This window comes from Leptodactylus fuscus, chromosome 2, assembly GCF_031893055.1.
Source record: "Leptodactylus fuscus isolate aLepFus1 chromosome 2, aLepFus1.hap2, whole genome shotgun sequence".
Taxonomy (NCBI): domain Eukaryota; kingdom Metazoa; phylum Chordata; class Amphibia; order Anura; family Leptodactylidae; genus Leptodactylus; species Leptodactylus fuscus.
Window position 1 is genome coordinate 56,579,323 of NC_134266.1, and position 15,352 is coordinate 56,594,674.

Here is a 15,352-nt window from a genome sequence, read left to right on the forward strand (position 1 = left end):
TATTCAACATCTGAAACGTTGAGTTCCAGCGTGTGGGGACGTCGCACAAAAGCCGGTGTTGTGGCACATGCAGGCGTTGCTGGAGAGATTTTAAGCTAGCAGCGGCTACTGTCGACTTGCGAAAGTGGGCGCACATGCGCCGCACTTTCACCAGTAGCTCTGGAACATTGGGGTAGCTCTTTAGGAAACGTTGCACCACTAGGTTGAAGACGTGGGCCAGGCATGGAACATGTTGGAGTCCGGCAAGCTCCAGAGCTGCTACCAGGTTCCGGCCGTTATCACAAACGACCATGCCTGGGCCCAGGTGCAGCGGCTCAAACCATATTGCCGTCTCATCGAGGAGGGCATCCCTCACCTCGGAGGCAGTGTGCTGTCTGTCCCCCAAGCTGATCAGCTTCAGCACAGCCTGCTGACGTCTACCAACGCCAGTGCTGCAATGTTTACAACTCGTAGCTGGGGTCAATCTAACAGCGGAGGAGGAGGCGGTGGCGGAGGAGGAGGCGGTAGAGGAGGAGGAGGAGGGGGGTGTTCTTCTCGTGTCCCTGCCAGGAATGTTAGGCGGGGAGACGAGGTACACCGGGCCAGTTTGGGAAGCAGTCCCAGCCTCAACTACATTCACCCAGTGTGCCGTCAGTGAAATGTAGCGTCCCTGTCCGCATGCACTTGTCCACGCGTCGGTGGTCAAGTGGACCTTTGTGCAAAGCGCGGAACTAAGGGCCCGCCTGATGTTGAGTGACACGTGCTGGTGCAAGGCGGGGACGGCACACCGGGAGAAGTAGTGACGGCTAGGGACGGCATAGCGAGGTGCCGCAGTTGCCATCAGGTCCAGGAAGGCGGGAGTTTCAACAAGCCGGAACGCCAACATCTCCTGGGCCAGCAGTTTAGCGATGTTGGCGTTCAAGGCTTGCGCGTGTGGGTGGTTAGCAGTGTATTTCTGCCGCCGCTCCAATGTCTGAGAGATGGTGGGTTGTTGTAAAGAAGCGCCTGATGGTGCCTTTGATGGTGCAGGAGAAGGAGATAAGACAGGAACAGGGGAGGATGAGGGAGAAGTCAACAAAGTGGTGGAGGCAGATGAAGTGGTGTCCTGGCTCGTCCTCTGGAGTGCATCGCCAGCACAGTCAGCAGTGGCAGAGGCAGAGGCAGTGGCAGAGGCAGTGGCAGTGGCGTGAACGGCAGGCGGCCTTTGTCCTGCCGTTGCTGCCTGCCACTGATTCCAGTGCTTGGATTCCAAATGACGGCGCATTGAAGTGGTGGACAGGTTGCTCTTCTCAGAGCCCCTAATCAATTTCGAGAGGCAAATTGTGCAGACAACACTATATCTGTCCTCGGCGCATTCCTTGAAAAAACTCCACACCTTCGAGAAACGTGCCCTCGAGGTGGGAGTTTTTCGGGGCTGGGTACGAACTGGAACATCTTGGGAGATTCCGGGTGTGGCCTGGCTTCGCCTAAGCTGCTGACCTCTGCCTCTGCCTCTAGCTACCCTTTTTGGTGCTGCACTTGCCTCAACATCCACACTACTTTCCCCGCTTGACATCCCCCCTGTCCAGGTCGGGTCAGTGTCCTCATCATCCACCACTTCCTCTTCCAACTCCTGTCTCATCTCCTCCTCCCGCACAATGCGCCGGTCAACTGGATGCCCTGACGGCAACTGCGTCACATCATCGTCGATGAGGGTGGGTTGCTGGTCATCCACCACCAAATCGAACGGAGATGGAGGAGACTCTAGTGTTTGAGCATCTGGACACAGATGCTCCTCTGTTAGGTTCGTGGAATCGTGACGTGGAGAGGCAGGTTGAGGGACAATGAAAGGAGCGGAGAACAGCTCTGGGGAGCAGGAACAGTTGGGGTTATTGTGCTGTGAAGCTTGGGAATTTTGGGAGGAAGGAGGACAAGACTGTTGGGTAATAGGAGGAGAGGAGGCAGAGTCTGACTGGCTGCTGGACAATGTGCTGTAAGCGTTCTCTGACAGCCATTGCAAGACCTGTTCCTGGTTCTCGGGCCTACTAAGGTTTGTACCCTGCAGTTTAGTTAATGTGGCAAGCAACCCTGGCACTGTGGAGTGGCGCAATGCTTGCTGCCCCACAGGAGTAGGCACGGGACGCCCTGTGGCTTCACTGCTACCTTGCTCCCCAGAACCATTCCCCCGACCTCGCCCACGGCCTCGTCTACGTCCCTTTCCGGGAGCCTTGCGCATTTTGAATTCCCAGTTAGAAATTGGCACTATATACCAGTAGCAAAAATTGTGGGTGCACGTAACCCCAATATATTCTTTGAATTCCCAGTCAGACAATGGCACTATATACCAGTAGCAAGAAATGAGGGTATTTATAACCCCAATATATTCTTTGAATTACCAGTCAGAAACTGGCACTATATGGCAGTAGCAAGAAATGAGGGTATTTATAACCCCAATATATTCTTTGAATTCCCAGTCAGACAATGGCACTGTATACCAGTAGTAAAAATTGTGGGTGCACGTAACCCCAATATATTCTTTGAATTCCCAGTCAGAAACTGGCACTATATGGCAGTAGCAAGAAATGAGGGTATTTATAACCCCAATATATTCTTTGAATTCCCAGTCAGAAACTGGCACTGTATACCAGTAGTAAAAATTGTGGGTGCACGTAACCCCAATATATTCTTTGAATTCCCAGTCAGAAACTGGCACTGTATACCAGTAGTAAAAATTGTGGGTGCACGTAACCCCAATATATTCTTTGAATTCCCAGTCAGAAACTGGCACTGTATACCAGTAGTAAAAATTGTGGGTGCACGTAACCCCAATATATTCTTTGAATTCCCAGTCAGAAACTGGCACTGTATACCAGTAGTAAAAATTGTGGGTGCACGTAACCCCAATATATTCTTTGAATTCCCAGTCAGAAACTGGCACTGTATACCAGTAGTAAAAATTGTGGGTGCACGTAACCCCAATATATTCTTTGAATTACCAGTCAGAAACTGGCACTGTATACCAGTAGTAAAAATTGTGGGTGCACGTAACCCCAATATATTCTTTGAATTCCCAGTCAGACAATGGCACTATATACCAGTAGCAAGAAATGAGGGTATTTATAACCCCAATATATTCTTTGAATTCCCAGTCAGACAATGGCACTGTATACCAGTAGTAAAAATTGTGGGTGCACGTAACCCCAATATATTCTTTGAATTCCCAGTCAGAAACTGGCACTATATGGCAGTAGCAAGAAATGAGGGTATTTATAACCCCAATATATTCTTTGAATTCCCAGTCAGACAATGGCACTGTATACCAGTAGTAAAAATTGTGGGTGCACGTAACCCCAATATATTCTTTGAATTACCAGTCAGAAACTGGCACTGTATACCAGTAGTAAAAATTGTGGGTGCACGTAACCCCAATATATTCTTTGAATTCCCAGTCAGAAACTGGCACTATATGGCAGTAGCAAGAAATGAGGGTATTTATAACCCCAATATATTCTTTGAATTCCCAGTCAGACAATGGCACTGTATACCAGTAGTAAAAATTGTGGGTGCACGTAACCCCAATATATTCTTTGAATTCCCAGTCAGAAACTGGCACTGTATACCAGTAGTAAAAATTGTGGGTGCACGTAACCCCAATATATTCTTTGAATTCCCAGTCAGAAACTGGCACTGTATACCAGTAGTAAAAATTGTGGGTGCACGTAACCCCAATATATTCTTTGAATTACCAGTCAGAAACTGGCACTATATGGCAGTAGCAAGAAATGAGGGTATTTGTAACCCCAATATATTCTTTGAATTCCCAGTCAGAAACTGGCACTGTATACCAGTAGTAAAAATTGTGGGTGCACGTAACCCCAATATATTCTTTGAATTCCCAGTCAGACAATGGCACTATATGGCAGTAGCAAAAATAGTGGGTGTATATAGCCCCAATTCTATTGCTAGGGGACTTGCAGGGTATTTCTGGGGTGAAGGTGGGGGGGCACACCGTTGGAACGGGTATCGGGGGTATATATCGGGTATACGGGAATACACTGACAGTGTATTCCATTCAGGATCCTGGGAAAGCTGGGTTGCGGCGATTGAGCCCGTCAGTGCCACGTTACACTGACAAGCTTCTCCCTGGAATTTAGCTCTTACAAGAGCTGTTGTGGTTGTCTTCTCCTTCCTATCCTAGCCTGTCCCTGCCTACCCAGAATCTAAGCCCTAGCTAGCTGGACGGAAACCTCCGTCCTCGGTGAATTGCAAGCTCAGAATGACGCGAACCTGGGCGGCGCTGTTCTTTTAAATTAGAGGTCACATGTTTTCGGCAGCCAATGGGTTTTGCCTACTTTTCTCAACGTCACCGGTGTCGTAGTTCCTGTCCCACCTACCCTGCGCTGTTATTGGAGCAAAAAAGGCGCCAGGGAAGGTGGGAGGGGAATCGAGTAATGGCGCACTTTACCACGCGGTGTTCGATTCGATTCGAACATGCCGAACAGCCTAATATCTGATCGAACATGAGTTCGATAGAACACTGTTCGCTCATCTCTAATAGGGACACTACATGTATCAGAAGATATCCCGGCCACAATATGGAAGTCATGGTGGATTTTCTCACCTCACGGGGAGTTCACACGGTGTAAAGTGGCGCGCAATCTGGCAGGTATACGCGTCAGCAGTTTGCACGCTCAAAAAGATCCCATTGATTTCAATGGAAGTTATGATCCTATATGGCGCATAATTTTGCGCCCGTAATCAAAATAACCAGTATTTAGTCCTGGTATAGCTGTCAGTGTGTAATGTGATGGTATTTAAGTCCTTGTATAGCAGTCAGTGGCTGATGTGACAGTATTTAGTTCTGGTATAGTGGTCAGCAACTGATGTAACAGTATTTAGTCTTGGTATAGCTGTCCTATTTCATAATTCTGTATGTATTGTAAGCCGGTGGCTGGTCAGGTGGGTGAAATGAGAAAACTCCAGAAAGAACGTTTCTCAGCAGACAACTATTGTCTGCTGACGGTTATTTCAGAGTTCCGGTTACTGGGCTGGATTTTTAGGAATGACAGGTAGGATTGGTAGTGGGACCTGTCACTCCACCCTCCTCCAGTCCACACTTTGGGGAAGTTTCGGCAGTGACTCAGCTGTTGAGAGTCTCCTCGTCAAGGAGGCGTAAGAAGTCAGCTCCAGCAACAGACTGGGGGCAGCAGAGCTTGGCTGGAGTGCCAAACAGAGAGGTCATATTTTTGGAGCTGTGCCCTGAGTGATTCTACTGGCTTTTGGATTTCTGTTATTCTAGGTGAGGTAACCTATTCTACGTTTAGTTAGAGCCTAGCCGGGCAGGTATTTATTTTTGTATTATTTCCTTTTGTTGCTGCACTGCCTTTTTGAGTGAAAATAAACTCTACCTTTGTTTTGAACTAAAGAAACTGGACTTTTGTGTCTATGCCCCCCCCCCCCCCCCCCAATTAGCAACCCCAGACCCTGACAGTATATAAATATTTTTTAGTGTGGGGAAGACCATGTACCTTGTTGCTTGTGCACCTGATCTTTAAAATTAAGGCTCACAAGTTTGACTAGGCAAATTTTTTTTACAAACTTACAAACAACCCCTTAAAAGACATTGATAACACCCCTGTAAGTGCCAGTGATAGGCACCGCAGCACATGGAATTAACAGAATGTGACTATGTTGTATGTACAATATTTCAGCATATGGGACCCCACTTTTATTTTTGCCCAGGGCCCCATTTTGTATAAATCCGTCTCTGGTGGTCCTGTGTGGCTGGGACTTCCACCACATGTCAACATAGGACCGACCAGACTGGACCACGCTGGGAAGCACCAGGGCATTGGGGAAAAGTGAGTATAATTCTTTTTTTTTTAATCACTGGCCTCAATGCATTTAAGGAATAAATTTAATGTCTAGTTTTGCCTTGACAACCCCTTTAATATACCAGCAAGTTGCAATACACAAGCCTCAACATAAAGTTACAATTAATATTGACCGAGTGTTTGTTTTATTTGGCATTAGGCAGAAGGAGTCTCTCAAGTGCCAAGACTACAGGACCGATTCCTTTGGGAGACACGTGGGATGTGTTATGAAAAAGCCAAATATTACTCTCAAATTAAAAGCTTATTTGGAGGTGACAGGATTAAGCAATGAAACATCAATCCAGTTTTTGGATGACATATATGATCCCATTCAGCATGGTAAAATGATGTGTAGCTTATATTGACAGTTTATCTCTTTGTTAAGTGTTCCGTTCCCTAAACCCCATAACTGTCCATTGACTTCGGTCCTTCTGGTGCTTGATTTGACTTTTGGTAATTTACACAAGATGAACACTGAGACAGAAGCATGATGTAGGCTCCACACAAGTGTGAACAAAGCTGTACTTAATATTGTGGATGGACCAAGTTACCAAAACAATGATGATCTGGGGAAGAGAGGGCAAGGATGGACACTGAGCAAATACTTGTAAAAAGGCAATTCAAAAAATACTGGAAATAGGGTACACCTGAACTCAAATCTAAGTGTGAAAATAAAGAGACTCAGGGTAAGTTCAGACAGAGGGTTTTTTGTCAGGGTTTTGAGGCCGTATCCGCCTCAAAACCCTGACCAAAAAGATGGCTCCCATTGAATGGGAGCCGCTGAGGTCTTTTTTTCTGGGAGCCGTTTCTTCCGGCTCCCTGAAAAAAGAAGCGAGATGCTCATTCTTCAGGCCAAGTCGCCTTGCGATTCTGCCTGAAGACACTGCCTCCCCCGGACTAGGACAAATCATTGGGCCTAATCCGGAGCAGAGTGCGCGCCTTTATGCCGGTGCAGTGCACCAGCTTTCATACGCGGCTACCCGGTTTTTGTATGGGAACTTGAGGCAGACTCCGCCTCAGGTTCCTGTCCAAAAAAACCCTGTGTGAACTTACCCTAAGGATGGTGCAACAGAAGGTACTACCTTAACACTGGCCCTCTGGTAACCTGCAAAACTATGCAGTGAAAGCACCACCACCACCAGCACCAGCCACAGCACTGCCCCCTTCTCTTAAAGTAGTTTTCTGGGCAAAAAAATTATTTTTGAAACATGGTCAGTTAGTGCCATTAACTGGCTAATAAGCGCAACCAAATACCTTTAGCAGTGTTTTATCCCGGACAATCCCTTTAATTCTAATGTAATATTTCTGTTTTATTTTTTATCTTGAAAATGTTGCACAAGTTTTGTCAAAAGTATTTATAGAATTACATATTATGTTCTTACTATGCTTTCTTCAGAAAGTTAACATCTCTCTATTACTTTTTTATTTTAATATATATTTATTACATTATATTTCAAAGTGTATGAATAACTTTACCAAATGTAATTTCAGCCATTTTAGATCCTCCAAGAAACATAACTCTAATGTATAATTCAGATGAACTTGAAATTAAATGGGAGAAGCCAGAGACGCTTGAAGTCCCTGGAGGTAGCTGTTTCACTTACAAAATAAATATCAAAGACAAAAAGGTAAGCGTTTTATTATCAAACAATTTCACCATCTCCACCAACTCCAATTCTTTGTATCCTTCAATAGACATCACTTTATTGAATATTTTCTCTAGCTCCCACCATTCCTGAGCAATCAGTGCTGTTTCAGCACCCTTATGCTAATTAGTCACTCTGTCAGGTGGTCGGTCCTTGTCTGTTTGCTCCAGTCCATGACTACCCTCTCCCTACAGGAGGTAGCTTAATTAGCTATTAAAATTAACTGCACTGATTGCTCAGGAATGGTGGACTGGTTCAGAATCAGTGGAGCAGCATCTTTTGAAAGGAAAGGTGTTAATACAGTGCTGCAGATGCTGCATCTCCTACCATTGCTGGCAAACTTCACGAGAGTTGAGAATATCACTGCAAAATAGCCTATTACAGATATGGCCTGCTTTAGCTTTATTTTCAGCTCAACATATCCCAAGATGTGCACTGTAAGATAACCAGCTTTAAAAAAAACAAAACATGATTTTGCGATACTCCATTGTGTGAAGTCTATCCTGTGTGTCTCTGTATGTCCACTAAGTGATAAAGTTTCAGCGCATAAAGGATTTTGCTAGGATGAAAATATGACATGTACTGAATTTATTTTAAGAAATATTGGAGTTCATTAATCATTGCACCATCTAAGGTTACAAATAACATTTGTTTTACTTTAATTGCAGGAAATAGATATAGTGAGGAGTGAGAAAAATGTTTATAAAATCACTGAATTTCATCAGAATGAAAAAATTATTGTAACCATGAGGGTAAAATGGGATAATTTATGTTCATATTTGGAGGATTGGAGTGATTGGAGTGAACCACATGTAATTGGTAAGTAGGAGTTTCTAACAATTATGGGAACTTGCTGTTATTTATGTACAGTACAATGGTATTATACAATCTTTTTGTCGATCCCCATACACTCACTGTGAGGAGGAGGAGGATGGAGTAAGTTCGGGCAGCACAGCAGGTCTTCATAGGAAAGCAGCTAAGAGCAGGATTACAAGCGGCCATTAGCTGATGCTGAAGGAGCACATGGCGTCTTCCCGATATGTACTTTCCCTATATATCAGGAGGACACCATATACAGCATCAGCTAATGGCCGCTGTGTCTTGAGGCAAATGCATTGGACAGGAGCCCGATCGGGCCCCTGTCCAGTACATCTGCTTTAGTAAAATGAGGACTTAACAGTCGGGGCTCGGGGCCCACCGGGGGATTCACTGTGGGCCAGTCCGACCGTGCATTTAGCCCTCAATGATTTTTTTAATGTTAAAGGGAATTTCCAGTATATTTAAAAAAAAAAAAAAATGAAGCCGTGGGAGGTAAAAAATAAAAAAAAAAACAAAAAAAAAAAACATACTAACCTGCACCCGAAGCTGTGGTGTCTCCCAGCATGGTCCGGTCCTGCAGCTCTGTTGTCTTCTTACGGCACCACACGTGATTGTCCTCAGTGGCCTAAGGAAAGGGAACCGGAATATCACAGCTGGGGAGGACTTCTGGCAAAAGAAGACAGCAGAGCAGCAGGAATGGACCACACTGGGAGTACACCGGAACACCAGGGACAGGTAAGTATGGGGATTTTTTTTTTCACCTCCCCCGACCTCATAAAAATAAATTATGCTGAATAACCTCTTTAATGTATTTTTACTTTCCCATAGGTAATGATTCTACGCAGTTAACAACACATCACATTCTGGCTATTTTAGGAGGAGGCACAGCTATTATTCTTATTCTTATTATATTTATGTGCTACAGGTAAAAAATTACTTAATCATGTTTGTTATCCTCTTAGTAAATGATAATAGTGTTATATTCAGGAACATCCCAGAGATCACCAGACACCAGTGACAGCTATAAAAACAGTTTGCTTGCTTTTTAATCATGAATGTCTGTTCACATGTTCCTTTTTTTGACAGACCGTTTTTCACTGCAGTCAAAAAAACTGACACGCTCTTTCGTTGTCCATTGTGATGGGCATACATAGAGCCATGTGAATGGCTTAGACATTCGTAGGGTTTTAAAGCAGATGTTTGACGGCTATCACAAAGCCATTAACGCTGCTTCTATATGTTTCCATTGACCATCACAACCATTTCTAGTGGATTGCAGAGACACATGGGCAATTTGTCTATTGTATTATAAGATAAGATAAGATAATCCTTTAATAGTCCCACAGTGGGGAAATTTCAGCATCTTACAGCAGCATAGTAATACAGATACAGGATAATACACAGTAATATATTACAGACATAGACACACATATGCTGAGAAGAGAAGATATACTAGGAGTCCATAGCAGCTAAGGAAGAGAATAAGAAAGAAGGAAGACTTCATAATTAGAGATGAGCGAACAGTGTTCTATCGAACTCATGTTCGATCGGATATTAGGCTGTTCGGCATGTTCGAATCGAATCGAACACCACGTGGTAAAGTGCGCCATTACTCGATTCCCCTCCCACCTTCCCTGGCGCCTTTTTTGCTCCAATAACAGCGCAGGGTAGGTGGGACAGGAACTACGACACCGGTGACGTTGAAAAAAGTAGGCAAAACCCATTGGCTGCCGAAAACATGTGACCTCTAATTTAAAAGAACAGCGACGCCCAGCTTCGCGTCATTCTGAGCTTGCAATTCACCGGGGACGGAGGTTTCCGTCCAGTTAGCTAGGGCTTAGATTCTGGGTAGGCAGGGACAGGCTAGGATAGGAAGGAGAAGACAACCAACAGCTCTTATAAGAGCTAAATTCCAGGGAGAAGCTTGTCAGTGTAACGTGGCACTGACGGGCTCAATCGCCGCAACCCAGCTTTCCCAGGATCCTGAATGGAATACACTGTCAGTGTATTCCCGTATACCCGATATATACCCCCGATACCCGTTCCAACGGTGTGCCCCCCCACCTTCACCCCAGAAATACCCTGCAAGTCCCCTAGCAATAGAATTGGGGCTATATACACCCACTATTTTTGCTACTGCCATATAGTGCCATTGTCTCACTGGGAATTCAAAGAATATATTGGGCTTACATATAACTTCAATTCCAGGGAGAAGCTTGTCAGTGTAACGTGGCACTGACGGGCTCAATCGCCGCAACCCAGCTTTCCCAGGATCCTGAATGGAACACACTGACAGTGTATTCCCGTATACCCCATATATACACCCCAAATCCCCGTTCCAACGGTGTGCCCCCCCACCTTCACCTCAGAAATACCCTGCAAGTCCCCTAGCAATAGAATTGGGGCTATATACACCCACTATTTTTGCTACTGGTATACAGTGCCATTGTCTGACTGGGAATTCAAAGAATATATTGGGGTTACATGCACCCACAATTTTTACTACTGGTATACAGTGCCATTGTCTCACTGGGAATTCAAAGAATATATTGGGGTTACAAATACCCTCATTTCTTGCTTCTGCCATATAGTGCCAGTTTCTGACTGGTAATTCAAAGAATATATTGGGGTTACGTGCATCCACAATTTTTGCTACTGGTATATAGTGCCATTGTCTGACTGGGAATTCAAAGAATATATTGGGGTTACAAATATCCTCATTTCTTGCTACTGCCATATAGTGCCAGTTTCTGACTGGTAATTCAAAGAATATATTGGGGTTACGTGCACCCACAATTTTTGCTACTGGTATATAGTGCCATTGTCTGACTTGGAATTCAAAAAATATATTGGGGTTACAAATACCCTCATTTCTTGCTACTGCCATATAGTGCCAGTTTCTGACTGGTAATTCAAAGAATATATTGGGGTTATAAATACCCTCATTTCTTGCTACTGGTATATAGTGCCATTGTCTGACTGGGAATTCAAAGAATATATTGGGGTTATAAATACCCTCATTTCTTGCTACTGGTATATAGTGCCATTGTCTGACTGGGAATTCAAAGAATATATTGGGGTTACAAATACCCTCATTTCTTGCTACTGCCATATAGTGCCAGTTTCTGACTGGTAATTCAAAGAATATATTGGGGTTACGTGCACCCACAATTTTTGCTACTGGTATATAGTGCCATTGTCTGACTGGGAATTCAAAGAATATATTGGGGTTACAAATACCCTCATTTCTTGCTACTGGTATATAGTGCCATTGTCTGACTGGGAATTCAAAGAATATATTGGGGTTACAAATACCCTCATTTCTTGCTACTGGTATATAGTGCCATTGTCTGACTGGGAATTCAAAGAATATATTGGGGTTACAAATACCCTCATTTCTTGCTACTGCCATATAGTGCCAGTTTCTGACTGGTAATTCAAAGAATATATTGGGGTTATAAATACCCTCATTTCTTGCTACTGGTATATAGTGCCATTGTCTGACTGGGAATTCAAAGAATATATTGGGGTTACAAATACCCTCATTTCTTGCTACTGCCATATAGTGCCAGTTTCTGACTGGTAATTCAAAGAATATATTGGGGTTATAAATACCCTCATTTCTTGCTACTGGTATATAGTGCCATTGTCTGACTGGGAATTCAAAGAATATATTGGGGTTATAAATACCCTCATTTCTTGCTACTGGTATATAGTGCCATTGTCTGACTGGGAATTCAAAGAATATATTGGGGTTACAAATACCCTCATTTCTTGCTACTGCCATATAGTGCCAGTTTCTGACTGGTAATTCAAAGAATATATTGGGGTTATAAATACCCTCGTTTCTTGCTACTGGTATATAGTGCCATTGTCTGACTGGGAATTCAAAGAATATATTGGGGTTATAAATACCCTCATTTCTTGCTACTGGTATATAGTGCCATTGTCTGACTGGGAATTCAAAGAATATATTGGGGTTACAAATACCCTCATTTCTTGCTACTGCCATATAGTGCCAGTTTCTGACTGGTAATTCAAAGAATATATTGGGGTTACGTGCACCCACAATTTTTGCTACTGGTATATAGTGCCATTGTCTGACTGGGAATTCAAAGAATATATTGGGGTTACAAATACCCTCATTTCTTGCTACTGGTATATAGTGCCATTGTCTGACTGGTAATTCAAAGAATATATTGGGGTTATAAATACCCTCATTTCTTGCTACTGGTATATAGTGCCATTGTCTGACTGGGAATTCAAAGAATATATTGGGGTTACAAATACCCTCATTTCTTGCTACTGGTATATAGTGCCAGTTTCTGACTGGTAATTCAAAGAATATATTGGGGTTACGTGCACCCACAATTTTTGCTACTGGTATATAGTGCCATTGTCTGACTGGGAATTCAAAGAATATATTGGGGTTACGTGCACCCACAATTTTTGCTACTGGTATATAGTGCCAATTTCTAACTGGGAATTCAAAATGCGCAAGGCTCCCGGAAAGGGACGTGGACGAGGCCGTGGGCGAGGTCGGGGGAATGGTTCTGGGGAGCAAGGTAGCAGTGAAGCCACAGGGCGTCCCGTGCCTACTCCTGTGGGGCAGCAAGCATTGCGCCACTCCACAGTGCCAGGGTTGCTTGCCACATTAACTAAACTGCAGGGTACAAACCTTAGTAGGCCCGAGAACCAGGAACAGGTCTTGCAATGGCTGTCAGAGAACGCTTACAGCACATTGTCCAGCAGCCAGTCAGACTCTGCCTCCTCTCCTCCTGTTACCCATCAGTCTTGTCCTCCTTCCTCCCAAAATTCCCAAGCTTCACAGAACAATAACCCCAACTGTCCCTGCTCCCCAGAGCTGTTCTCCACTCCTTTCATTGTCCCTCAACCTGCCTCTTCACGTCACGATTCCACGAACCTAACAGAGGAGCATCTGTGTCCAGATGCTCAAACACTAGAGTCTCCTCCATCTCCGTTCGATTTGGTGGTGGATGACCAGCAACCCACCCTCATCGACGATGATGTGACGCAGTTGCCGTCAGGGCATCCAGTTGACCGGCGCATTGTGCGGGAGGAGGAGATGAGACAGGAGTTGGAAGAGGAAGTGGTGGATGATGAGGACACTGACCCGACCTGGACAGGGGGGATGTCAAGCGGGGAAAGTAGTGTTGATGTTGAGGCAGGTGCAGCACCAAAAAGGGTAGCTAGAGGCAGAGGCAGAGGTCAGCAGCTTAGGCGAAGCCAGGCCACACCCGGAATCTCCCAAGATGTTCCAGTTCGTACCCAGCCCCGAAAAACTCCTACCTCGAGGGCACGTTTCTCGAAGGTGTGGAGTTTTTTCAAGGAATGCGCCGAGGACAGATATAGTGTTGTCTGCACAATTTGCCTCTCGAAATTGATTAGGGGCTCTGAGAAGAGCAACCTGTCCACCACTTCAATGCGCCGTCATTTGGAATCCAAGCACTGGAATCAGTGGCAGGCAGCAACGGCAGGACAAAGGCCGCCTGCCGTTCATGCCACTGCCACTGCCTCTGCCACTGCCTCTGCCACTGCCACTGCTGACTGTGCTGGCGATGCACTCCAGAGGACGAGCCAGGACACCACTTCATCTGCCTCCGCCACTTTGTTGACTTCTCCCTCATCCTCCCCTGTTCCTGTCTTATCTCCTTCTCCTGCACCATCAAAGGCACCATCAGGCGCTTCTTTACAACAACCCACCATCTCTCAGACATTGGAGCGGCGGCAGAAATACACTGCTAACCACCCACACGCGCAAGCCTTGAACGCCAACATCGCTAAACTGCTGGCCCAGGAGATGTTGGCGTTCCGGCTTGTTGAAACTCCCGCCTTCCTGGACCTGATGGCAACTGCGGCACCTCGCTATGCTGTCCCTAGCCGTCACTACTTCTCCCGGTGTGCCGTCCCCGCCTTGCACCAGCACGTGTCACTCAACATCAGGTGGGCCCTTAGTTCCACGCTTTGCACAAAGGTCCACTTGACCACCGACGCGTGGACAAGTGCATGCGGACAGGGACGCTACATTTCACTGACGGCACACTGGGTGAATGTAGTTGAGGCTGGGACTGCTTCCCAAACTGGCCCGGTGTACCTTGTCTCCCCGCCTAACATTCCTGGCAGGGACACGAGAAGAACACCCCCCTCCTCCTCCTCCTCTACCGCCTCCTCCTCCGCCACCGTCTCCTCCTCCGCCACCGCCTCCTCCTCCACTGTTAGATTGACCCCAGCTACGAGTTGGAAACGTTGCAGCACTGGCGTTGGTAGACGTCAGCAGGCTGTGCTGAAGCTGATCAGCTTGGGGGACAGACAGCACACTGCCTCCGAGGTGAGGGATGCCCTCCTCGATGAGATGGCAATATGGTTTGAGCCGCTGCACCTGGGCCCAGGCATGGTCGTTTGTGATAACGGCCGGAACCTGGTAACAGCTCTGGAGCTTGCCGGACTCCAACATGTTCCATGCCTGGCCCACGTCTTCAACCTAGTGGTGCAACGTTTCCTAAAGAGCTACCCCAATGTTCCAGAGCTACTGGTGAAAGTGCGGCGCATGTGCACCCACTTTCGCAAGTCGACAGTAGCCGCTGCTAGCTTAAAATCTCTCCAGCAACGCCTGCATGTGCCACAACACCGGCTTTTGTGCGACGTCCCCACACGCTGGAACTCAACGTTTCAGATGTTGAATAGAGTGGTTGAGCAGCAGAGACCTTTGATGGAATACCAGCTACAAAACCCTAGGGTGCCACAAAGTCAGCTGCCTCAGTTTCACATCCATGAGTGGCCATGGATGAGAGACCTTTGTGACATCCTACGGGTCTTTGAGGAGTCCACAAGGAGGGTGAGCTCTGAGGATGCGATGGTGAGCCTTACAATCCCGCTCTTGTGTGTTCTGAGAGAATCCCTGATTGACATCAGGGATAACTCAGATCACACAGAGGAGTTAGGGATAGCATCCGATCCGTCACAGCTGGAGAGTAGGTCCACACATCTGTCCGCTTCACTGCGTTTAATGGAGGAGGAGGAGGAAGAAGAGTTGTC

The 15,352-nt window shown here is 45.9% G+C and overlaps 1 protein-coding gene across 1 annotated transcript in view; it reads left to right on the forward strand.

The window, feature by feature from the left end:
* The window catches only part of LOC142194606 (granulocyte-macrophage colony-stimulating factor receptor subunit alpha-like), a 126,035-nt gene that overhangs the window by 99,680 nt on the left and 11,003 nt on the right, over positions 1 to 15,352 (forward strand). The window contains exons 7-10 of the mRNA XM_075263854.1: positions 5,992 to 6,170; positions 7,323 to 7,459; positions 8,146 to 8,296; positions 9,125 to 9,221. Coding sequence (XP_075119955.1) covers positions 5,992 to 6,170; positions 7,323 to 7,459; positions 8,146 to 8,296; positions 9,125 to 9,221 — 564 coding nt within the window. The remainder of the gene's footprint in view (positions 1 to 5,991; positions 6,171 to 7,322; positions 7,460 to 8,145; positions 8,297 to 9,124; positions 9,222 to 15,352) is intronic.